Here is a 24,258-nt window from a genome sequence, read left to right on the forward strand (position 1 = left end):
TAAAAAGAGAACAGGAACGGTTAAAATCTACACAAACAGTCTTCTCCAAAGAGAATTTAAAGCCTGTGGTCTTAGACCATTCCTCCAATCGCAGGATTGTCAGCTGTAATTGGCATGTAGCAGCGGTGAGGGAGGAAGACGCACAGAAAATGGAGAAATCGTCCACAAACAAGGAGCACTGCACGGGCCTTCGTATTGTGGACGCAATACTATTGATGGCAATTGCGAAAGCTGTCACACTGAGGACACTTCCTTGAGGGACACCGCTCTCCTGCTTAAAACGGTCAGACAGGACACACCCAACCATATACCTAAAATACCTGTCCGACAGAAAGGATCTGATGACTGTGGGTAAACGCCCACGGAAACCCCACTCATAAAGCTGCCGCAAAATGTTATGCCTCCAGGTAGTATCGTACGCCTTCTCCAGGTCAAAGAAAACCCCAATAAGGTGTTGCTTACGTAGGAAAGCATCTTGTATCGCTGTTTCGAGTAGGATCAGGTTATCTAGGGTGGAATGATACCTCCTGAACCCACACTGACAGCGGGTAAGTAAGGATCTGGATTCAAGAACCCACACCAAGCGCCTATTGACCATAACGCTCAAATGTCTTTCCTACGCAGCTCGTGAGACTAACGCTATGATAACTACTGGGTTTGGTCCGATCCTTCCCTGGTTTTAAAAGTGGAATTAAAATTGATTCTTTCCACGAACTAGGAAAGTCATCTGTCTTCCAAATTTCATTAAAAAGTTGAAGGAGGACTTCCTTTGACCGCAGATCCCACTGCTGCAGCATGCTATACGATATCAGGTCTGGACCAGGTGCAGTATCCCGAGATACTGATAGTGCAGAGTCCAACTCCCACAAAGAGAAAGGCTGGTTGTATTCCTCAGTGTTGTTTGAACGGAAATCAAAACCAGCCCTCTCCTGTGTACCCCGATAGCAAAGAAATTCTGGGTCCTGGCTAGAATCGGCCGTAATAGTTTGAAATGATTCTGCCATCGCCCAGGCGATGTCTCTTGGAGATGTTAGGAGACATCCCCACTCACGTACAGCTGCTATCGGCGGTCGAGAGTATCGCCTTGAGATCCTCCTAATGGCTTCCCATACTTTGCTTGAAGATGTGGACCTATTGATGGAGTTCAGGAACTCACGCCAAGACCTCCGTTTACTCTCCCTAACGATTCTTCTCGCCCGCGCCCATGCTATGTGGAAAGTTGCCAGATTCGCATCAGTGGGGCACCGATGGAATCTTCTCAAAGCCACCCTTCTGTCTCTGATTGCAGTACGACAGTTGTCATTCCACCAAGGGACAGGCTGCGTCACAAGTGTTCCCTTTGACTTTGGTATGGATGCATCAGCGGCATGGTGCATCACCGCTGTAATGTGATCCACGCAATCCTGGACGCCTTCACACTGTTCAAAAACAGCCAACTGCCTGTAGAGTGTCCAGTTTCCCTTCCAGAACAACCATTTTGACGGCTGTTCGACACGACCCATTTCAACTGGCAGATGGAGCCAGATAGGATAATGGTCGCTGCTATGAAGGTTGTCATCTACGACCCACTGAGCAATGTCCGCAAGCACAGGCGAACAAATAGAGAGGTCTATGGCAGAGGACGAACCGGAAGCGGTGCTAAAATGTGTGGCCTGACCTGTGTTCAGCAGTATGATGTCGGAAGTCCTGATCAACTGCTCAATCATCTGGCCTCTGGGGCAGGTTTTGTTTGAACCCTATAATGCGTTATGAGCATTAAAATCTCCTAAAATGAGAAAGGGACGGGGTAGCTGATCAATGAGCTATGCGAGGGCTTCACTGTCAATGAGCTCAGCAAGTGGTAAATACAAGGAGCACACTGTTACATGAACCTGGGCCAGGATCCGAGCTGCAACCGCTTGTAGTGTTGTGGTTAAGGGCACAGTCAGATCGTCTTTCCTGTACATGTGATATCCTGTAAGTACAGGCGTGTCAGTCTCTTTAAAATGTGTGTTTTGCACATCAAAGCGAGGTCTGACTCCATTCAGATTCCACTGAATTATGGGAGCCATATCAGCGTTTCGGTTTAGATTTTCCCCTGTCTTTGCGCCGCACTGGTGAGGCACTTGTGGAGTGAGTGGCAGCAGAGGGGCTGTCAGGTTTTGGGGAAGAGGTATCAAACTCCATGACGACATCCGATGGTGCCTTTGGCAGGTTTGACATCAAACGTCGTGCCCCTTTCCCTGGTCCAGTTTTCTTTGTGGAAGTCGGGGATGGGGGAAGTGGAGAGGCACTCTGTTTCTGGAGGGCCTTCGAAGGCTTCACTGTAGCTTTCTCTGCAATAGCGTTTGGCGCAGTCGGAGCAGCCTGAATAGCTATATCTTTATCGGTTGTGCTCTGGCAGGTACAAACGCAGGTACAGGTAGTGGTGGAGGATACTGCTATGCTGGACATGGTCTGCATCAAAGCGTCTACTTTTGACGCACTGTTGTGCACCAAGGAGGTATAGGATGTGGCAAAGACAGGGGGGTTTTGTCGCCTTATACTCTTTTTTGGCTTCCACATAAGGTAGCCTCTTTGTCACCTTGATCTCCTGAATTTTCCTTTCCTCCGCAAAGATGGGGCAGTCTCTGCTCCAGACAGGATGGCTCCCAGAGCAGTTGATACACAGCACTGGGGATGTGAAGTTGGTCCCTGCTTCATGAGCTGCCTTGCCACATATACCGCAGGTCGGTTCACCCACACAACTCATTGTCGTATGGCCAAATCGCTGACATTTGAAACGGCGCATAGGGTTAGGTATATAAGGCCTAACCCTAAGTCGGAGGAAACCAGCCAGAACGTATTCAGGTAAGACAGGTGAACTGAATGTCACAATGAAGGTGGCAGATTTCTCAACAACTCCATTATTCCTACGTGTCCGTTGTTCCACATCTACAATCCCCTGCGTTGCTCATTCTTGCTTCAGCTCTTCTACCTCGATATCCATTAAATCATGGCAAGTGACAACGCCTTTACTGGAGTTGAGGGAATTGTGCAACTCGACAGTAATATCATACTCACCTAATTTGGTTGACTTTCGAAGCAGCTCCACTTGCTTTGCCCTAGTAGTCTCAACTAACAGGGTACCATTCCTCAGGCATTTGATAGATTTCAGTGTACCTGCGAGTCCTTCTAAACCTTTATGTATGTAGAAAAAAGACACTTTTTCAAATGAGCCCTCCTTCCTCTTAATCACGATGAAAACATTGTCATTTATGACTCCATGAGCCCTGTTACTCTGTACTATCTGCTTATCTGGAAGACTAGCATCCCTCATGCACTTTACTGATTGTGAAGTTGGTGAAGGGATATACGTGGTTGCCATGTGCGTCCCACGAGCAGCTAGGGAACTAAACGTCTGCCCAGACAGAGTCCCGCATGCCTGGGTAAGCCTTATACAACTGAGGTGCGGCAGGTTCCCCAGTCACCCGCTAGCAACTGTTCCATCTCAACAGCCATGCATCTTATCGGCACGCAGCACACCTTAAGATTGAAGGGTTGTTTATAGAGGTATGTACCATCCTCGCGATCCAGGCAATCAAGCCAAGATCCCCGGTCCCTGCGACATACAACGTTCCACCGTTGCACCACACGGTGGTCACTGAAGCATACCCAGAGCTTACGGTGTCAGAGAACTGGCGGTGCACACCAGTCCACAGCTCGGGGACCCCAGGTCCGCCAAGCCTGTACCCAGCAAATGAATGCTGAGTCCCCTGAGGTCGGTATTGCTTGGTAGTATACAGAGCTGCCACCCCAGCAGCCATGACCAGATGCCTCTTCTAGATGGCCTATCTCTTGCAGATGGACTTGGTATAGTCGACAAACATATTGACATTGTAGAATTGTGATCTCTCCCCGTGAAGAGGCGGGTCTTTTCTATTGTTATTTGTTATTTTATATGATCTGCAGTTGGGATCGAGTCTGTTGTTCTTTTCAAGATTGTATTATTGGTTCGCTTTCATGAGCCCAATAAATTGTTTTTGGACTTTATTCTGCATTTCTATTCTGCTAGTGCAGATACTTCACTAACAGTCTGTCAGACATTATGTAACCTACTGTAGGGAATGTTGATGATGGAAGAATGTGCCTCACCTGCCCCTAGGACATCATATCACAATATCTCCTGCAGGTGCTCCATTCCATTGGGTTGGAACTGAAATTGTAAGGAGGTTTCCCAAATCAAAAAATGGGAATGAAATGGATGTGTGCACTTACAGCCTCACCTGCAACAGGATCACCACAGTTGCCCTGACTGCTGAAGCTCTGGACATCACCAGGAAGCATGGAGCATCAAGTGTAATGATGCCTGATTATTAAAAAAATAATCAAACAAGATTGGCATCAGATGTAATTTTAAAATGCAGCATCATTTACAGGACAACAACTACTTACCAGTCACAAATGAATGGCCACATTAAATGTTTTAACAAGACATTATTAGGTATACCCTCAATGTATGATGATATCGAACAAAGAGATGGATATGATGCTGCCTGTTATGACAGTCACATATAACACAGCAAAGCAAGACCCTATAGGTTTCATGCCATTTTTTCCAACATGCTGAAACAACATTAGATACTTGCTTTTTTATTTCAACCTGACAATACTCAAGATGATTACATCGATTAGAACTGAAGAACCATACACTGACCTATAAGCTACAGCCTCAGTGATCTAGTAAGGATTTTTATTTCTGTACAGAAGAGTGGGCTATCAGAAAAAAATATTAAATGCTATTTTCATTCACACTGAATACTGTGTAGCTTATCAGACATCATCCAAGAAGTTGAAGCCAGTGATCCTTCATCAAGGAGACAAAGCATAGAGATCTCATCCATGTCTTTTACATGAAAGTCTTTCACAAGTCTGAAGTGCAGATCGACGATAAGGGTTTCTGATACAAGGAACAAGAAGACCTTCCTGTCAATCATAAAGCCTCAAAGAGTTACCTCTCTTTGATCATCACGGTGAAGATATGACACAACCAGAATGCAAGGGAACAGCATTGCTATATGAAGGACTACTGACTAGATCCAGATCCAGCAACCTACTGTAAACTCCAAAATGATGGGTTACTGTTTTGCAAGGAGCAGCATCAATCCTGTGTGCTGTGCACAATCAATTTCTGGGAAGTTCTGAGACCATCTTATTTATGGAATATAGAAATCTGGTAGAACATTGTACGAATAACAATGAGCCGTCTCTGCTGAGGCAGGTGGTTATGATTTGTGTGTACTTTTGTATGTGGTCCATAAACATGCTTTCAGTGTAAAGTGTTAATTCTTGTTGACAACTGTACTCTCGGAATGGCTGTTGATTCCAGATTGTGTGTGGCAACATACATTACATAATTTATAATGGAAATGTAAGTTCTGATAACATTTACCAGAGTGTTTAAAAATAAAATGATATGACCACAGGCATCCACAGAAAGTATCCCATGTGGCAGGGATGGTGGCTGGGGGTAGGAGCAAAACTGTGAAATTGCTTTGCCATTTTGATATAAATGAATTGGTCACTTTCAAGAAATGACATACCACAACTAAGCTAATTTAATGCTACAATTGGCAAAATGAGAGGTTTAGTATATGAGAATCCTTTAATGAATAAAAACTCTACATTCCAGGTAAGGGGGGGGGGGGGGGGGGGGGGGAGAGAGAGAGGAGAGAAATGTCCCCTCTTGAAACCCCCCCCCCCCTCACTGTTGCAGATGCCCATGTTTATGACCTATACTGTTATTCTTAATTGTACATGTGTGAGATAATACAAAAACTGTTAGTCCAGTTTTTCTTACGAGGACAAACAAAATTCTCTTGTCACAAGGTGACTACGTAACTTCAGCTGACTGTCTGCTCATATACTCTGCATACTATACAAATTCTTTTTCTATCATAAATTTTTTGATTGTTGCAGGGAAAGTGTTCTCCCTTTTGAGATTTTGTAGTATCAGGGCTTCTTTTAATTTAACACCATTGTACTGCTGTCATTTTTCCAAAATTTGAAGCCTGACTAGTGCTAAGCTTTCCACAATGATAATTAAGGAGCACCTTCTATACTGTTCACCTCGGTAGCTAAGTGGTCAGGATATCTGGCTGCAATGTGGAGGACCCGGGTTTGTTTTCTGGTACAGCCAGAAATTTGTCCATCATTTGCGACTGGAATAGAGTGCACTCAGGCATATGATGCCAAGTGAGGAGCTGCTTGCCTGAGAAGTAGTGGTTCCAAGGTCAAGAAGGCCGACAATGGTCAGGGGAATTGTGTGCTGGCCCCATGCCCCTTCATACATCTACTGATGCCATTGGCAGAGGATGACATGGTGGTCAGTTGGTCTCAATCAGCCCATCAGGGCCAGAAAGCGGAGCTTTGCTTTTTTACTTCTACATTACTTAATATAATAAGTATAAGAATATTTGGATAAAAACAATACTTTGGAAAGAATACACTGCTTCTCTTCTTACACTAGCCAGTTGTGGTTTTATATAATACATCTTAAGAATTTATGTAACTTTAATTAGATGAGGTAACTATGAAATGTCCATATACTGCCCAAATTAAAAATCTGTTTGAAACAAACATTAGAGCTCTACAGAATTAATATGTCTGAATACAATTATTCCAATAAGTTGGAGAGAAGGTGAATAAGGTATTCCTTTACTTTGGTTTTGAATATATAGGATTTTCAACTTTCCTCTTGATATGTAATGCCAATCTTTTAGAGATATAAGCAACAGAAACTAAAACTAAATTCTGAACCCTTACATAGGTATTTGTGAAATGCGAAGATGGACCTAAATTTCCTCTTGTTTTACCCGCAAATACCTACCTTTAAGGGAGAATGCGTATTTTATATAGGAATGTGGGTTAAGGGTAGTACGTTGTTTGGCTGATTTGGGGGAGGGACCAAACAGCAAGGTCATTGGTCTCATCGGGTTAGGTAAGGATGAGGAAGGAAGTCGACCATGCCCTTTCAAAGGAAACATCCCGGCATTTGCTTGAAGCAATGTAGGAAAATCTCAGAAAACCTACATCCAGATGGCTGGATGCAGGTTTGATCCATCATTCACCCAAATGCGAGTCCAGTGTGCTAACCACTGCATCATCTTGCTCAATGGATAGTATGCTGAAGGTGTTTGTCCACAAGAGCAGAGATTCTCTCTGTGGCAGTGCAGGAACCATTTCCTCCACCGATTCTCCAAAATCCCCGTTCCTTTACCACCCAATGCCCTGCTCATCATTGCCAATTTCACCTCCGTCTATGCTAATGTCTTCAATGCCCATGGCCTTGCAGCTATTAAACACTACCTTTACCAATGCTTGACTGACTTCAAACCTACAACATCCTTCCTGGTCACCCACAATTTCTTCTCCTTTGGAGGCATCACCTACAGACAAATCCACTGTACACCAGTGGGCACCACTATAGCAACATTCTATGCCAACCTATTCATGGGCCATCTAGAGGAATCCCTCTTAATCACCCAGAACCCAAACCCCTCACCTGTTCCAGATTCATTGATGACATCTTCATGATCTGGAATGAGGGTGAGGACACACTTTGCACATTTCTCCAGAACCTCATCACCTTCTCCCCTATTTGCTTGCTTCACCTGATCTTCCTCAAGCCAACTAGTTATCTTCCTCAATGTTGACTGCCACCTCAAAGATGACATCAGTACCTTTGTCCATTTCAAACCCAGCAACCACCAGCAATAATTCCACTTTGACAGCTTCCACCCATTCCATAACAAGAAGTCCCTCCCATATAGCCTAGACATCCATTGTCATCCCATCTGTAGTGACATGGCTTCCCTCTCCAAATATGCTAAGTGCCTCACTGAGGCTTCACAGACCAAAATTGTCCAGTCAGCTGTGTTAGTTAGTTGCTTCCATGTTCCATGGATCATTTTGCACGATAAATCATGATGTGGCACAAGTCATGTTACATTCATATTACAAATTAATTTGTACATCTATTTGTACTCTAAACATCACCATATAATTTTTTTCCTGAAATGAAAACAAGATATACAGATTGAGTTAGCAATTCCTACCCACTACCTTTTACACATTACAAATATAGAAATTCTTCTATGGAATACAAGAAGTTCTCAAGGGGAAACTTTTTCAATTTATTTTCAAACTTTACCTTGCTCTCTGTTAGATATTTACATCACTGGGTAAGTGATCAAAAATTTTTGTTGTAGCATTGTGCACCCCTTCCTGTGCTACAGACAACCTTAATGTTGAGTAATGAATGTCATTTTTTCTTCTAGTATTGTAATTATGTTCCTCACTGTTCCTTCTGAACTGTAGTGGATTATTTACAACAAACTTCATGAGGGAACAAATATACTGTGAAGCAGTAGTCAGAATGCCCATCTCCTTAAACAGATGTCTACAAGATGATTGCAGGTGAACACCACATATTATTCTTACAGCATGTTTTTGGCCAATAAAGACCTTCTTTCTTAAAGGTGAGTTACTGCAGAAAATTATGCCATAGGACATTACTAAATGAATATAAGCAAAATATGCCAACTTTCTGATTTCTCTCCTCCCCAAAATTTGCTATGATTCTAAGTGCAGATGTGACTGAACTAAGTTGTTTTAGGAGTTCCAAAATGTGTTTTTTTCCAATTTAAATTCTCGGCAATATGGACACCTAAGAATTTTGAAGTTTACACCCTGTGTATTATTTCATCACCATGTTTTACACTTATCACTGGTGCAGTACCCCTAGAGGTGCAGAACTGAATATGATGTGTCTTTGTGAAATCCAGGGTGAGACCATTCAGAGAAAACCAGTCAATGATACTTTTGAGAACTTTGTTCACCACTTCTTCCATTTCTGTATGTATAGTGGGAGTGATTACAATACTGGCGTCATCTGCAAAAATAACTAATTCTGTTTGTTGTACATTAGACGGTAGATCATATACATACATCAAGAACTGAGTCTTGGTGAACCCCATACGTGATTTCTCCCCAGTCAGAATTATGTCCCTGGATTCTGTTGGTTGAAAACTACTAAGTACAACTTTCTGCACTCCTTTGGTTAGATATGACATGATCCATTGGTTGGCTATACCATCAGTCACATAAAACTTCAATTTATCTAGGAGTATACTATGATTCACACAAACAAATGCCTTGGATAGGTCACAGAAAATACGTAACAGGGCTATTTCATTATTTAATGCTTGTAATATCTGGTGTGTGTTCAGAAACAGATCTCCCGTGCCTTGTCTCTGCAGTCCCCTACCACCTCCCACATATCCATCATCTGGCCACAAAGCTCTCCTCTCATGACACAGTAACACCTAGGATTGGAGCTGCTGAATCACATTCACCACCAGGGTTTCAACTGACTTGTTGTGACCCGAAATGAGGAATATCTGAGCCACTATCCTCTCCATCCTCTCACAGTGGTATAACACCACAATAAAAGCTACGCAGTGTCCTTGTCCATCTCTACTCCACCCCTGCTCCCAACTCCTTGCCTTATGGCTCATTAGCTGCACATGCTCGCAGGCAGGACAATTTCCTCCAGCCTGCGATCCTCCCCCTCCCCCGATGCTTCCTCCTTACTCCCACTCCCACAATCAACCCTGCTGCTCACATCAGACTCAGTTACAATCACGTCACAGCGAATGTGTAAGTGAGTTGTGCTTGTGTGAATGTGTATGTGCTTTCTATTTCTGGAGAAGGACTTTTGGCCAAAAGCATAAACGTTTAGTAGCCTTTTCATTGTGCCCGCCTGTGACTCAATGCCTCCTCTATGTGGTAAGTAGCAGTCTATTCTTTTCATAGTATTATTGTTATTCCATATTCGATTTTTCACTGCTTGATTCTCACATAATTTGTTGTTTCGACAAATATGGCACGTTGGAATCTGCTGCAGCTCTCATCAAACATTTCGTTTATGATGGCTATCTCTTTGTTTACACAATGGTTATCCATTAACTTACAACTATTTTGAATGCTAACTTCAAACATATTTACCTGTTTAATTTTCTCTAATGTTTCTGTTAGCTCCCTTCAGGCTTGCCTGCTTTCAATTCAGTAACATAATTTGCTCCATCTACTATAATACAATTCGTACCATCCTTCAGTGATGCCTGTTCTAACAATGACTTGGTGATATGATAAGTATATCTTCTATTTTCTGCATCATATGTCTAATGCAACAAAATATTCACTGATGTAACTGGAATACAACCATTTTTGTTTTGTATAGTTTTGTGCCCAAACTGTCACTGGCTGCAGAAAACAGTTTTCAATAACTACATTATAAAAAGGATAGTCTCACCTTGTAGCAGAGGTACTGAGTCGCAGCTAGGCACAACAAGAAGACTGCCAAACAAAACTTTCACCCCCCCCCCCTCCAAACAAGGCTTCATCAGAACTAGACAACACGCACACGCACACGCACACGCGCACGCGCACGCGCACGCGCACGCGCACGCGCACGCGCACGCACACGCACACGCACACGCACACACACCTCCGCTATCTGTGGCCACTCTAGCTGGACTGCAATTGTCACATTGAATGAAAGCATCGACTAAGTGTGGGGCGGGGAAGGGAAAGGGATAGCAGAGTACGGGTGGGAGAGCAGAGAAGAACAAAGTCTGGTGGAATGTTAAGAGACTAGAATTCGTCAGGACAAGTCTTCTAGAGGCAGCATCAAGAGACACTGTGCAGAGCTGGGGGAGGGAGGGGGGGAGGGGAGGGGGCAGAACGGGAAGCGGAAAAGGAGAGGAGCAGAGAGGGGAAAAGACTAGTGAGTGCGTTGGCAGTGAATGAGCACAATGAGGGAGACAGGATGTGAATTGTGTGTGTGTGTGTGTGTGTGTGTGTGTGTGTGTGTGTGTGTGTGTGTGTGTGTGTGTGTGTGTTGGGGCTTATGGGCACTCAATGCCGAGGTTATCAGCGCCCTGACACACATTAAAGGAATCATATGTGGACAAAATTAGTAAAATGGAAGTATACACGCAAAGAAAGCACGAAAAGATGAAAAATACTATGTAAGGAAAATGAGAAAGGAGCTTCAAGGAAATTGTCACTGGCTGGCCGCTTACTTAAAATATGGGCGAGCCAGTCACCATGTGAACAAATTAAAATCCTCTCCCTAAAATCTTGGTAAAAACATTGGACAAGTCGCAGAACTTTTAAACTTTAACCACATTCACTTGATTATTTCCTAAAAGAGATGGCAGATCCACCAAGTCAGCCGTGGCCCACGGGTCAGAAAATAAAACGTGGCGCACAGTGATTTGGATGCCACAAGCACCACACATTGGAGGGTCATAGGACTGTGGCCTATGCAAAGACGAGTGAAGAGAACCTCGTCCCATCGACATGGCTGTAAGGAAGTACACTACACACGCATTGTGGGCTTGGCTAAACGGAGCTTATTGTCAGTCATTTCCAACCACTCATCCTCCCACCGACAAAAGCCTCATGAGCTCAACAGTGACGTGAGTGCGTGCAGGGGCATGGCACACTGAAATACCTGCGGATCAAGACACACCTCCTTGGCTGCAAGATCTGGCCTCTCGTTACCAGCAATGCCGACGTGCCCTGGAACCGAGCAGAAAGCCACCTCCTTCCCCAGCCATTGTAGATGGAGGAGGGCATCCTGGGTGGTCTAGACTATTTCAGCTGCTGGATATAAACATTGCAACAAGTGAAGGGCACTTAGTGAATAGGAACAGACAAGAAATTTGGACGGGAAGAATGTCTCATATGCTCCAGTGCCAGCAAGATCGCAGACAATTCTGCATCAAACACAGTAAACGCTTGAGGCAGTTGGACCTTCAAAACATGATCCAGAAAAACAACAGGACAACCAACAGAATACCCCTGTTTCGACCCATTTGTTAAAACAGTTACATAGTCGTGGTGCTCAGATAAAATGGCAGAAAATGTTGCATTAATAATGGAAGCAGGAGTGCAATCTCTCTTGTCCCGCACCAAATCTAAAATCACTCTGAGCCTCTCCAGTAACCAGGTTGGAAGGCGGTTAAAACCCTGGATTTGGGGCCATACAGGTTCCACACTGAGGGACTCCAGCACGTGTTGCACATGGACCCCAAACGGCATTGTGGCTCGGGGATGGTGAGAAGAAAGACAGCCCAGAGGCAGATGAGCAACAGTATGGTGAGCAGATGAAGTTGGAGCTGCAAGAAACTTACACACCTGGTGCACCAGGTGGAACTGTCACCAGATGGTTCCCTGGCATCAGCACAGAGGCTGGGTATGGGACTGGTCCGATAAGCACCTGTGGCCAGTCGAATCCCCGCATGGTGGACAGTGTCAAGGATCCGCAAATGAAAGGGTCTCGCTGACCCATACACAGCGCACCCGTAGTCCAGCCTCAAACACACAAAAGTCCTATAAAACTGGAGGAGACACATCCTTTCCACTCGCAAAGACCTGCGGCTGAGACACTTTAGGATGGTCAGTGCCTTCAGGGTTCTGGCTTTCAAGTCTCACAGGTGTAGCAACCAGGACAATCTGGAGTCAAAAATGAGGCCCAGAAACCGCACTGTGTCTCTAAAATGTAGGATTGTGTTCCCCACATTCAAGACAGGTAGGCAAATTAAAAAGATGATGAGAACGATTAAAACACACACACACACACACACACACACACACACACACACACACACACACGCACACACTTATCAGCAGAAAACCCATCTTTGCAGCCCACTCCTCTAACTGTCGCACTGTAAGTTGCAACTGATGGCTCGCCACTGCAACACTGGAGGAGGAACAGAAAACAGCAAAATCAAACAGCAAAATCATCCACAAATAACGAGCACTGTACTGAACTCCTTACTGTAGATGTGATACTGTTTATGGCAAAGAGGTTAGAACTTAAAACACTGCCCTGGGGGACACCATTCTCCTGCTCAAATCAATCAGAAAATGTGTCACCAACTTGGGTCCTAAAAAACTGCCGAGACAGGAAAGACCAAACGAAAATGTGGAGGTGCCCACGAAAGCCCCATTGATGCAGTTGTGCGAGAATACAATGTCTCCAAGTAGTATTGTATGCCTTACTGATATCAAAGAATATGCCAATACAGTGATGCTGACTGAGGAAAGTCTGCTGAATAGCCGCTTCTAGGAGGATCAGGTTGTCGACCGTGGACTGAAATTTTCGGAATACACACTGAGAGCGGCAAAGGAGTTGCCTGGTCTCTGAAAGCCATTCCAGGGTCTTTCCTACACAGCTCGTCAAGGCAATACTCCGATAACTACTGGGACATGTGTGGTCCTTTCCTGGTTTTAGGAGAGGGATTAGAATTGCCCCCTCCACGAGTTGGGAAAGACACCTGTCTGCCATATTAGATTAAAACATTCGAGGAGGATTTCCTTTGATGCCACTGGAAAATGTCAAAGCATGCAGTACCGGATGTGATCATGACCAGGTGCAGTGTCAGAAGTCTCAGTCAGTGCCGATTCGAGCTCCCACATGGACAAAGAGGAGTTGTAGGCCTCAGAACTGTTTGACCTAAAGTTCAACTTCTCCCTCTTGACAGTTGCACAGTAGTGATGAAATGCTGGAGCCTGGCTTGTATTGGCAGTAGTTTGTGCAAAATGGTGAGGGCTTTGGATAGGACTGAAACTTCTGTGGTTCTGGGGATTTAGGTGAAAGGTTAACAACAGTGTTCTGTGATTGATTGGGCTCTGGATTTGGTGGAGTGTTGGAAGGAAATTTTGGAGGATGTGGCAAGTGGAAAAGATCAGTTAGGCAGGGTCTGGGGGCTATGAGGGATCAACAAGGAGGAACACTGTGTGTGGAGCAGGGGTTGGACAGTAGTGCCGCAAGGTGGCAGTACAATGTCAACAAGTTTAATAACTTAACGGAGGTGGTGTCTAGAATGCTCTTCCAGGTGCTGGAGAGTAAGGTATTGAATTTCAGAGGTGTGATATACAGTATGTAGTAAGAATTGTACAGTATCAGTGTCTTTTTGAAGGAACAGAACTGATTCAGGAATGCCTGTGCCAAGGAGATGTGTTTTTGTAGTGCCAGGTTTGTATGGGACAGGGACTTGCAGAATCTGAAAAGGTTAAGGTCATTGTGAAAGAAGATGTTGAATCCAGAGAAAGGAATGTTGTTTGTGGTAGGCCGCTGGGAGGAGGAGGGGGGAAGGGAGGGTTCCATTGTGGCAGGTATGGCGTTGGGGAAGCAGGAAATAACATAGGAAATTGACAAATGACGGCGTTAGGTGTTTGTGAGGCTAGCTAGATTACAGAAAAGACGTGAAAAAATACATACAGACTCACAAAAATATGAAAAATTGAGCACAAATACGAGAAAATATGTAAAAATATGCCAAAACAAATACATAAAAAAGGACGGGACGGATGAGGTATGGGGATATTCATGTGTTGGTATGCGTAGAGTAGAGTACAGTTTTATTGGTCTTGGTAATCATATAGTGAACAAATAGTACATTCTGATGTAGGTTAAGTCAATCTATAACAAAATGTAATGTTAATTTTGCATTAATTTCATTATTTCTACATTAAATAATCACTTAGTTACAATATACAGAGCAAATATTGTACAAAATAAAGAGTACATATTTTAAAGGAGAAAGAGCATGTACTGTACTGGCTGATTAATAACATTTACATGCTAAATAATTAAAGTTCTAGTAAGATTTATATGATACATCATGAAGGCAAAGACAAAAATCAATAGTGAGCTTCCTGAAGGAACTTGTGGAGGCTATAGAAGCAGCAATGAGTCAAATATGCCTTAGTAGTTGACAGTTTGTGAGTCATTTATTGATTTAAATTGTGGGGGAAGTTTTTTTATAAATAACTTTCCCATAATACAGGGTTCCTTTTTCAATCAGGGTGGTGTTGGTGGACTCTAAATGAAAGTCTCCTTTTTGCCTGGTGTTATAGGAGTGAATATTTTCATTTTTCTGGAAGAGAGTGGGATTTTCCATTGAATATTTTTTCACAAACACGGTTATCTCATACACATACATATACGGAAGTGTGAGGATTTCTAACTTTTTAAAGATCGGTCTACAGGTTTTGTTTCATTTTATACCTTCCATTGTTCTTATAATTCCTTTTTGTAGCATAAAGAGCTTTTCGCTAAAAGAAGAGTTACTCCAGAAAATAATTCCATATTTCAGTTGTGAGTATATATAGGCATAATACACAGTTTTCAGAGAATCTTTGTTGCAGCATCCCTCTAATATTCTCATTAAGTAGCATGTAGTGGTTTGTTACTTACAGCCTTTTTCGATATGCATCCCCCATTTAAGATTATCTTGGAGCCTTACTCTCAAGAACTTAATGTTGTCTACATACTGAAGGTCTTTGTCAGATAACTGAATCTGTCAGATAACTGAATCTGAGCACTTTGCTCACCTTTTTTCACATTATAGAAATTTAGTGCCATTGTTTTACTTGCATTTATTACCAGCTTATTGTGACTGAGCCAGTTATCAATATTGTTCAGTGTGTCTGTAGTAGACCTCTGAAGCATTTGCATTTCTTTCCCACTCACTAGCACACTTGTACCATCAGCAAACTGGATGATGTTCTCACAGAATTTGTTTAGGTCATTCACATATAACAGAAATAGAAGAGATTCCAGAACTGAACCTTGTGGCTCTCCATATTTAATGGTTTCATAGTTTGAATAGTGTTGAGTGAGTTTGCAATTGAACCACTTATTTTCGTCCGCTTAGATATGACTTTACCCAGTTGTTAGATGTTCCTCAAATCTCCATGTTGTCAAGCTTAGGCAATAGTTTTGTGTGATCTATGATATCAAAAGCCTTAGATAGATCTAGACATATTCCAATGACATTTTCGCCGTTATCTAGTTTCTGAAGTACTTCACTTGATAGCTCAAAAATTGCTGTGTCAGTTGATCAACCTTTCCAGAAACTATGTTGTGCTGTGGACAGTATTTTGTGCTCTTCCAGAAAATCTGCTACTCTTCTTTGAAAGATTTTTTTCTATGGTTTTTGAGAATACAGATAGTAGAGCACTGAGAGAGGTGGGAATGGTTAGGTTGAAGTTCAAAAGTTCATGTGGCATGGGTGTGTGTGGCAAATAAGCAAAAATACAGGAGAATGAGTAGGGAGGGGGGGGGGGATGAATTTAATAAGAATAATTTAATTATCAGTGGTAAGAATTTGGGGCGGGAGACGCTGCACCAACAATTCATGCAGTCACGTAGCTGTGCACTGTGCGCGGACAAGACCATTAACACAATGTTACTCAAATGTCAGAGCATGCGCCATTTGGAAGGCAAAGGGAAAAAAAAGATGAGAATGGACAGAGAGTGAGTAGAGTAATACTTTGGATTCATTAATGTTAGTCATGACAACCAACATTTTGTATCCACATTTGCTGGTTTCATCAACTCAACTAAACTATAATCTTTGAAGTGGTCCACACTCAAGCCAGTGTTCTTTAACAGTTAATTGAAAACCATTTCAGCTGTATTATTATACATTTATTGTGTTACAAGCAATTTAATTTGTTGAGCATCTTTAAGTTGTGAAGTTGTGCTAAAGTTATGACATAAATGGTTGTAAAAAAATAATTTTAATCATGATCTTTTATGTCATGCCCTTAGCACAACTCGGCAACCTGAAGATGTTCACCTGGATGAGAGACAATAAATGTGTAACAATACAGCTGAGGTGGTTTTTATGAATCATTAACATTGTCAGCTGTGGTGACCAAGAGTACAATGCTCTTTAAGTTAGGCACATGAAGTAGCTCAGTGGGTTGTGTTTCATGCTTTCCAAACTGGTCTGCTTGAAAATCATGTGATGGTAGTGAGTTACATGCAGCTAACTGTTGCATGTGACAAAATGCAACTACCTATTGATGACTGTTCCCTTCAGTGGTTTCCATAACTACTACTTTTGTAGGTGCTCATATAAAGCAACTGCAGTGTTCCAGCTTTGTGTGAAGAAGACACACATTGTTACCACTATACAGTTCCTCTCCCTGCAGCAGACTGTGTAGCTGATACATCTTGCTTCCTCTACATTGCGTACTCCTCCTGTTAGCGGCCAGGAAAAATTCAGTTAACTTCATCTGGGCAAGCTATGTACACTAAAGTTATTTTCCTACGAAGTGTTCGACAAAAGGTCCAATTCATGATTTAGCCAATCAGATTTAGATTTACAAAACTATCATGAAACAATTCACATATAGGACAAGCAGGGGCAGACATATGTTACTTCATTACATAAATCATAGTCCACTGATCTCGTAGAAAGATGCTTCTGATGTATGGAGGGAAGTCCGAGTTGTACATTTTATTAAAGTGAAATACAAGGACATGGTGCAACTTTGAGTTGAGTTTCCCCAAAAATGGTTGCATAATTCATTATTGAAAGGAAATGTACTGAGTGGACAATTTCTTCATTTTTAAATTACCTATCACTTTAATCATGTCTACTGCAAATGTAGTTGAAATAAGGAACTTCATTAATTGTAGGGTTGGGTTTTCCACTACTATTGAGACCTACCCGCAGTCACAAAAACAGAATACTGTCTACTGCTGCTAAATTCAAATGGAAAAGGGATTATGGTGCACTCTTGTGTATGTGTACTGCAAACCCTCCCCGCCACGTCCTTCCCACAGAAGGGGCTACAGATGCACAGTGGCCTAAAGCAATTCTTAGTTCCCTCCATCCAGTGCTCTCAATTTTCTTTTATCCACACTGGAAAACTGACATTACTGGAACATGCAAATGGATTCAGGGGCTCTGAAAAACCTACCCATTATAGGCTACACTGCCCTATAAAATTTGGTTAGAAGACATAACAACAGTGTTACATTTTAAGAGTTATGCTCGCAGGAGTCTCAGCCTATGCTTGGGTGCTTCTCTGTTCCAGAGCCTGGAATCAAAGTGAACTCATGTAATATCAAACACGTCCCACAAGAGCACTCAAATCAATACGTTTTTTAGAAACCAATCATTACATGAATCAAAAAGTTTTCAAGCAGACTCACTACACTGTCTTCAGTGTGTGTTGGTGAATACCTATTCACGGTTGTTCGCCACAAAAAACCGCACTGGAATGAAGAGGTAGTGGGGAATAGCTATCAGTGTCCAATCTAAATGTTCATATCATGCGGCTTTTAATGGCCATGGGGTAATCACCTTGATTTGTTCCCTCAACAGTCACGTCCCTGTAGCCTGTTACACCGTCACCTCAAACCGACGTCACACAACAAAAACTCTTGCGCAAGCATGTTGGCTCAACACGGCTTTAGCGTGTGTACGACAAATCTGTGCAACAAGACTGCACAAGCTATTTGAAGTTTGATCGAATTTCGATTATGCATACTTCTGCACGTGTGTACCAAGAATAGGGAGCCTTGAGCAAGCCGAACTTAACATTTTCTGGCAAAGATGATGATTTTACAAACATGGTTTAGCCGTATCACAGAATGGAGAATATGTATTCTATCGCCCTGTGGACGCGCACGGAATTTCTGCGTGCTTGCGCAAGAGTGCTTGTTAAACAGACAGTTACATAAGTCGCCTTTAATATTCTTTCGTTCTGGAAAAATAACAGAAATTCCAAGTCTGAGCTCCGCTGACACTGTTTCTACACTGTACTGTAATTAGTCATCGATTACTCTCACCAGATAGATTACCAATAAATAAGACATCGAAGATATTTTCAAAACAGCAAAAACAAACTACGATACTTAAAATACAATATATATATATATATATATATATATATATATATATATATATATATAGTAATCCATTCTTCCTACATTTGTGAACTTCGTCTTTTACCTCAATCATTCAAATTCGACAACATTGCGGATTTGCATCCTGGACAGGGGAACAGCTGCCGTTGTCGAAGTTTACTGTACGAAATAGAATCACGTAAATAGGACTATTTCTGTCGTAACTTTCTTCTCTCTATGCACGACATTTGAGCCTGTTGTGGTCCACCTATCTGAACAACTGTTTCATCTGCTATCGCGATAGCTCATTGAACAGAAACGCCGTACTCTTTGGTACTTTAAGTATTCAACAGACAACTGGAGTGTGTTGTAGTTTTGATTCTAAGTTCTCTGTAAACATTTTAAACTGTTGACTTGTTTACACGAATCATATGATCTGTGACATGTTATTACGAGCGTGAAGTTCTGCGCGCCGTAGGTGTGTTATGGCGTGATAGGAGATATGAATTTTTAGGGGCTGACGTCACAAGCTATCATTGTGAAGCAGAACAATGTTTTATAATATATTAAATCGACATTTTAGATGTGCTGTAGCGTGTTGTGTGTGATGAATTTTTTGTGGGTGACGTCTGAGGTGTCACTGTGAAGCAGGATTGTATGTTAATATTTTATATTAGATCGAGATTTTAGAATGAGAGGGAACTTTGTGAGTCTGTATAAAACACCCAAGAAAGGGGAAAATTCCATTCTGAAACTGAAATGTGACTGGATTAGCGATGAACTTAATGTTCTGGTTATCGATGGAAACACGGCATGGAGTGGGAAAGTAAGATAATCTTATAATGCCTGATCTAAAGACTTTCAAATCAAGAATGGGAAAATTTTGTGTTGCATTTTAAAGATTTACTTCACACACAAATTTAAATAAAGTATTCTGTTGAAATGTTACAGTTCAGTGCAGAAGAAATAGAAAGTTTTTGCGAAATGCTTGGAATCACGAGAGATGAATACATTACCGAATGTCAGCAAGCATTTTCGGGAGGAAAAGCAGTGGAAAATTTTTCATTTACAGTTGAGAACAACAGATTTGTGTGGAGGAAAGAACTGGAGGCTGACACCAGAGTGAAATTTGGTAGTATCAAATTATCTCCAGTAAGTTGCGTACAGAAGACATTCAGGTTCTCCATGAAAATTCTAACCAAATACATTCAACTTTTTTAATGAATTTTCGCTCTCTCTAGGTTCCGCTTGTTCAGGCCTTAGAAGAGTTTGTTGACTTCGCATTCGAGACTATCGAATGCTGTCGGCAAGAAGTTCTTGATGCTAAGAACAAAATGGGGTATTTTGAAAAAGGTGAGATATTAATTCAACACTGCATTAAATATTCAATTTTTAAACATATAGATAATATTTGCCAATTCCGACACTTTTTATAGTACAGGCTATTTGTGTACATCTCTAGTGGACACATTGTAAGACCTCTGGCACACCTGTGCAATTCTTTACCAGAAGGATGACCTGTGGTGAAAGGCCAAGGGAGAAGTAGCAGTGCTCATCAGTGATACATAGCACACTCCACCTGTTGCCCTAAACATCACACTTAAAGCAGCTGCCTATCTTGGCACTTGTGACTTGGCATAACAGTGTGCTGCATTTATTTCCTGACTTTGGCCTTTTGGGCTCTTATGATGCTCCACCTGGGTTTAATGTGGGTGGTTGGAAATGTGTTTGTCCATGAAGTCTGCTATGGCCTCAGACATTACTTAGAGGAATTGCCCCCAAACCACAGTACGGTCCGTTTGATAATATTTGTGACATGTCACCATGATCTGGAATATGCTAGTAGGTTTATAAATAGGAAGATACATTTTTCTCTGTGACGACATGGCCATTTTTTTCTTTTAGTTTCACTTATGACAGAGTTTGGTAAATGTAACAAAACTACTTATATACTATCTAGTCCTGCCCAGGAATCCATATGTGGAATGGAAGTAGTTGCTAAGCAAAAATTCCACCAGGGGATTAACTTTAACCTTACACACAACTTCACTAAATCCCAACCAAACTGTCACATTTCAACATAACCTAGCTTTTGGGCTACTTTACAGATCATTGTGATACCATAGCTAAGATTCCGTATTGACATTTGTTGACTTCACCAGCTGACAATTATGAACACCTCTACCTCAGTGTACAGATCTATTAGTGACAGCAAAAGTGTCATTGATACACTCTCTGAACCCACACTTCTCAAACCAAAAACCCATCCAGACAGAACGCTATATGTTGTCTCACCTACAGCACCACATATACTGATCTGGTCAAAGGTGCAGCAACATTGGTCAGTGCCATACCTTCTCCACAGATGTAACATTTCACATGCTCTTCATTTAAATCTAATAACTGTAGACATTTAATCATTATCAACAAATGGTCCCCCATTGTCATAGCTTCCAGTATCACAATAGCTCATAACAAACTGCCACAAATTCTTCCAATATTATTCTTACAAACAGAGCTCACAGAGTCCAGTGAATACTGAGACCACTCACAGACAAAACAGAAGTGCAAACATCCCACACTAGTGTGTGCCATTGCATTCTACAACACAATCTCTGCAAACACGATCGATTTCAAGTATGCTGTGCCACCATGACACCACACAACACAACGCTGTAACGTCATGGGCTAAAGCGGAAGGTTTGCACCACAAACTTTGGTTGGCAGAAAAGTGCTGATGAGGTTGGTGGCTAGTGGATAACTTCTGAGGGAACTGTCATACTCCAATTGTATGAGGTTTATGCAGGCCTTGTAAGGACAAATGGTTCTCACAGCTCAAAATCAAATTTCCAAAGAAATGGTGGATTGTCAGGGAGTACTAACACTAGACCAATAAAAAGATCTCTACTGGACAGTCCTCCTGAGGGAAAAGAATAGTTTAAGACATGGGAAAGAGAATAACAGGGCAGAAGTTTGCCAAAATTCATTCATAAAATTTTAGAAGTACTGGCTCAGTCTTTGAAAGGAGTCAAATATTTAACAACAGCACTGTACTGTAGAAACAGCTACATTGCTGTGAGTTGCTAAGCCTTTAGGGTCCAAAAGATTAAGTGAATAGCCTATTGTGACTGAAATGCATAATACCCTTAATTTCACCGAGGGGGTAGCCAGCTGCCATGATATCATGAAAAGTGGCCCCAAAGAATTAGAGGAACAATGGTCGAATGTTTGGTGTCAAATAGGTGAAGAACATTATAAATAAAGTCAGAGGGTCACTAGGGGGAGGTGGAACTGCAGCATTTATTTGAACATTCATCTTCTCCACAATCCCAGAGTCTCCATTTTAGTACATATATACCAAACCATATAACATGACAATATTGTGAAAATGATAAATTTCTACTTACAGTATGGAGGAGATGCTAGCTGTAGACAGGCACAACAAAAAGACAGCTACACACGAGAGTTTTCTGCCAAAAGTCCTCCTTCTAAAGAAGGCAACACACACATTCACACAAGTATTCCAACACCTTCTACATGCTTCCTAAACTCCATAAACCCAACCACCCTAGATGCTGCATTGTGGCCAGTTACTGTCGCTCCACTGAGAGAATCTCTGCTGTTGTAGACCAATACCTTCAGCCTATTACTCAAAACCTACCCTCTTGTATAAAAGACACCAACCATTTCTTCCATCAGCTCTCCACTGTTCTTGTTTCTCTACCACATAGCACCATGCTCATCATTATTGATGCCACCTCCCTTTACAATGACATCCCTAATGACCATAACCTTGCCCTAATTGAACAGTACCTTTCCCAACACCCGAATGATTTGAAACCTACAGCTTCCTATATCCTCACCCATAATTACTTCACTTTTGAAGGCATCACCTACGAACAGATCTGTGGTTCGGCAGTGGGCACCCACATGGCACAATCCTATGCCAACCTATTCATGGGCCATTTAGAAGAATCCTTGCTAACCACCCAGAATTGCAAATGCCTCACCTGGTTCAGATTCACTGATGAAAACTTTTTGATCTGGATTGAGGTTGAGGATAACCTTTCCAATTCCGCCATAACTTCAACACCTTCTCATTCATTCTCTTCACGTGGTCCTACTCAAGCCAACAAACTATCTTCCTCGACAGTGACTGCCACCTCAAAGATGGCTGCATCAGTACTTTTGTCGGTATCAAGCCCAGCAGTCACGAACAATAACTCCACTTAGACAGCATTCCATACCAAGAAGCCCCTTCCATACAGCCTAGCCACCCTTGACGGTCACATCTGTAGTGATAGGTAGTCCCTCTCCACATATACCCAGGATCTTATTAAGGCTTCACAGATTGAAATTACCATCCTTAACTTGTACAGAAACAAACTTATTTCTCCCAATCACCCATCACCTGCCAGAGTCCCACCATCCAGCCACAAGGAGCATCCCTCTCATGGCACAGTAGCACCTAGGACTGGAGTAACTGAATCTCATTCTCTGCCAGTCATGTGATCTACACGCTAAGCTGCAATCACTGTGCTGCATTCTGTGTGGGCATGACAATCAACAAACCGTCTGCCCCCATGAATGGCCACTGACAAACTGTGGCCAAGAGACAGCAGGAACACCAAGTTGCTGAGCACGTCACCCAGCACAATGTTCTTCACTTCAGTGACTGCTTCACAGCATGTGCCATTTGGATCCTTCCTACCAACACCATGTTTTCTGAATTGTTTAGGTTGGAACTCTTTCTGCAACACACCCTACGTTTCCGTAACACCTCTGACCTCAACTTCCATTAGTCACTCTCCTTCACCAACCTATCCCCCTTGCTGCTCCCACTCCAGCACTGCACAGCTTTCTGTTCCATAAATGCACCCACACTCTTTTTACCTCCTCCTCTACTTCCCCCATTTTCTGCTCTTCCCCCTCCCTGCTCCCCCTTCCTACTTCATCTAACTTCCCAACTGCACTTAATTGCCTCATCCTGTCCCCACTACATACCTGCATGCTCCCACAATCAGCATGTTACTGTTCCACAATCCTACTCTGCTATCTGTCCCCCTCACCACTCCAGCCTCCTCCTTAACGCCACTATCCATCATCCCATATGGAGCAGGGACTGCTGTGTCTATGCTTCTATGCTATGTGAGTATAGCTTCCGTATTCAAGCAGCTCATCATTTGGCCTTAAGAGGCTGATTGAACCCTGTTCCAGGCCTCTCTACCTCAGTAAAAATCTGAGGAGGCACCAGTAATCAAACCCTGCCCCAAAGGCAGTAACACTAACCATTTGGCTGTGGAAGAAGAATGATAATATAGCCTAATTAGCTATCTCATATATAAATTATCTGATTATTTACATGCTAGGATTGAAGACTCCTGTTTGACAGGCATCATTGCTCATTATAGGCAGGTCTCTAGTCTTAATGGCATGTAGATAACAGCTGTACATTAAATATCAGTGTGATCATGTAGGCATCACTAAAACATACACAGCTGCTATTTTATGAT

At 42.4% G+C, this 24,258-nt stretch overlaps 1 protein-coding gene and 2 long non-coding RNA genes across 4 annotated transcripts in view; 1 reads left to right on the forward strand and 2 right to left on the reverse strand.

Moving 5' to 3' along the window:
* Window positions 1–19,075, reverse strand: part of LOC126468465 (uncharacterized) — a 58,596-nt gene extending 39,521 nt beyond the window's left edge. The window contains exon 1 of the long non-coding RNA XR_007585996.1: window positions 18,852–19,075. This is a non-coding gene — a long non-coding RNA (uncharacterized LOC126468465). The remainder of the gene's footprint in view (window positions 1–18,851) is intronic.
* Window positions 14,537–18,193, reverse strand: LOC126468476 (uncharacterized). The gene is made up of 2 exons (XR_007585997.1): window positions 18,020–18,193; window positions 14,537–17,934 (listed from the first exon to the last, which is right to left on the reverse strand). It is a non-coding gene; the product is annotated as an uncharacterized LOC126468476 (long non-coding RNA).
* A 71-nt stretch (window positions 19,076–19,146) lies between the features above and the next one.
* LOC126468422 (uncharacterized) overlaps window positions 19,147–24,258 on the forward strand; it is a 30,976-nt gene continuing 25,864 nt past the window's right edge. Inside the window, exons 1-3 of one of the 2 annotated variants that reach the window (XM_050096548.1) lie at window positions 19,147–19,571; window positions 19,697–19,897; window positions 19,987–20,098. In XM_050096548.1, the coding sequence (XP_049952505.1) occupies window positions 19,437–19,571; window positions 19,697–19,897; window positions 19,987–20,098 (448 nt within the window). In that variant the 5' untranslated portion in view covers window positions 19,147–19,436. Of the gene's footprint in view, window positions 19,572–19,696; window positions 19,898–19,986; window positions 20,099–24,258 lie in introns of those variants that run through there. The other variant, XM_050096549.1, reaches the window with a different exon arrangement.

This window comes from Schistocerca serialis, chromosome 1, assembly GCF_023864345.2.
Source record: "Schistocerca serialis cubense isolate TAMUIC-IGC-003099 chromosome 1, iqSchSeri2.2, whole genome shotgun sequence".
Taxonomy (NCBI): Eukaryota; Metazoa; Arthropoda; class Insecta; order Orthoptera; family Acrididae; genus Schistocerca; species Schistocerca serialis.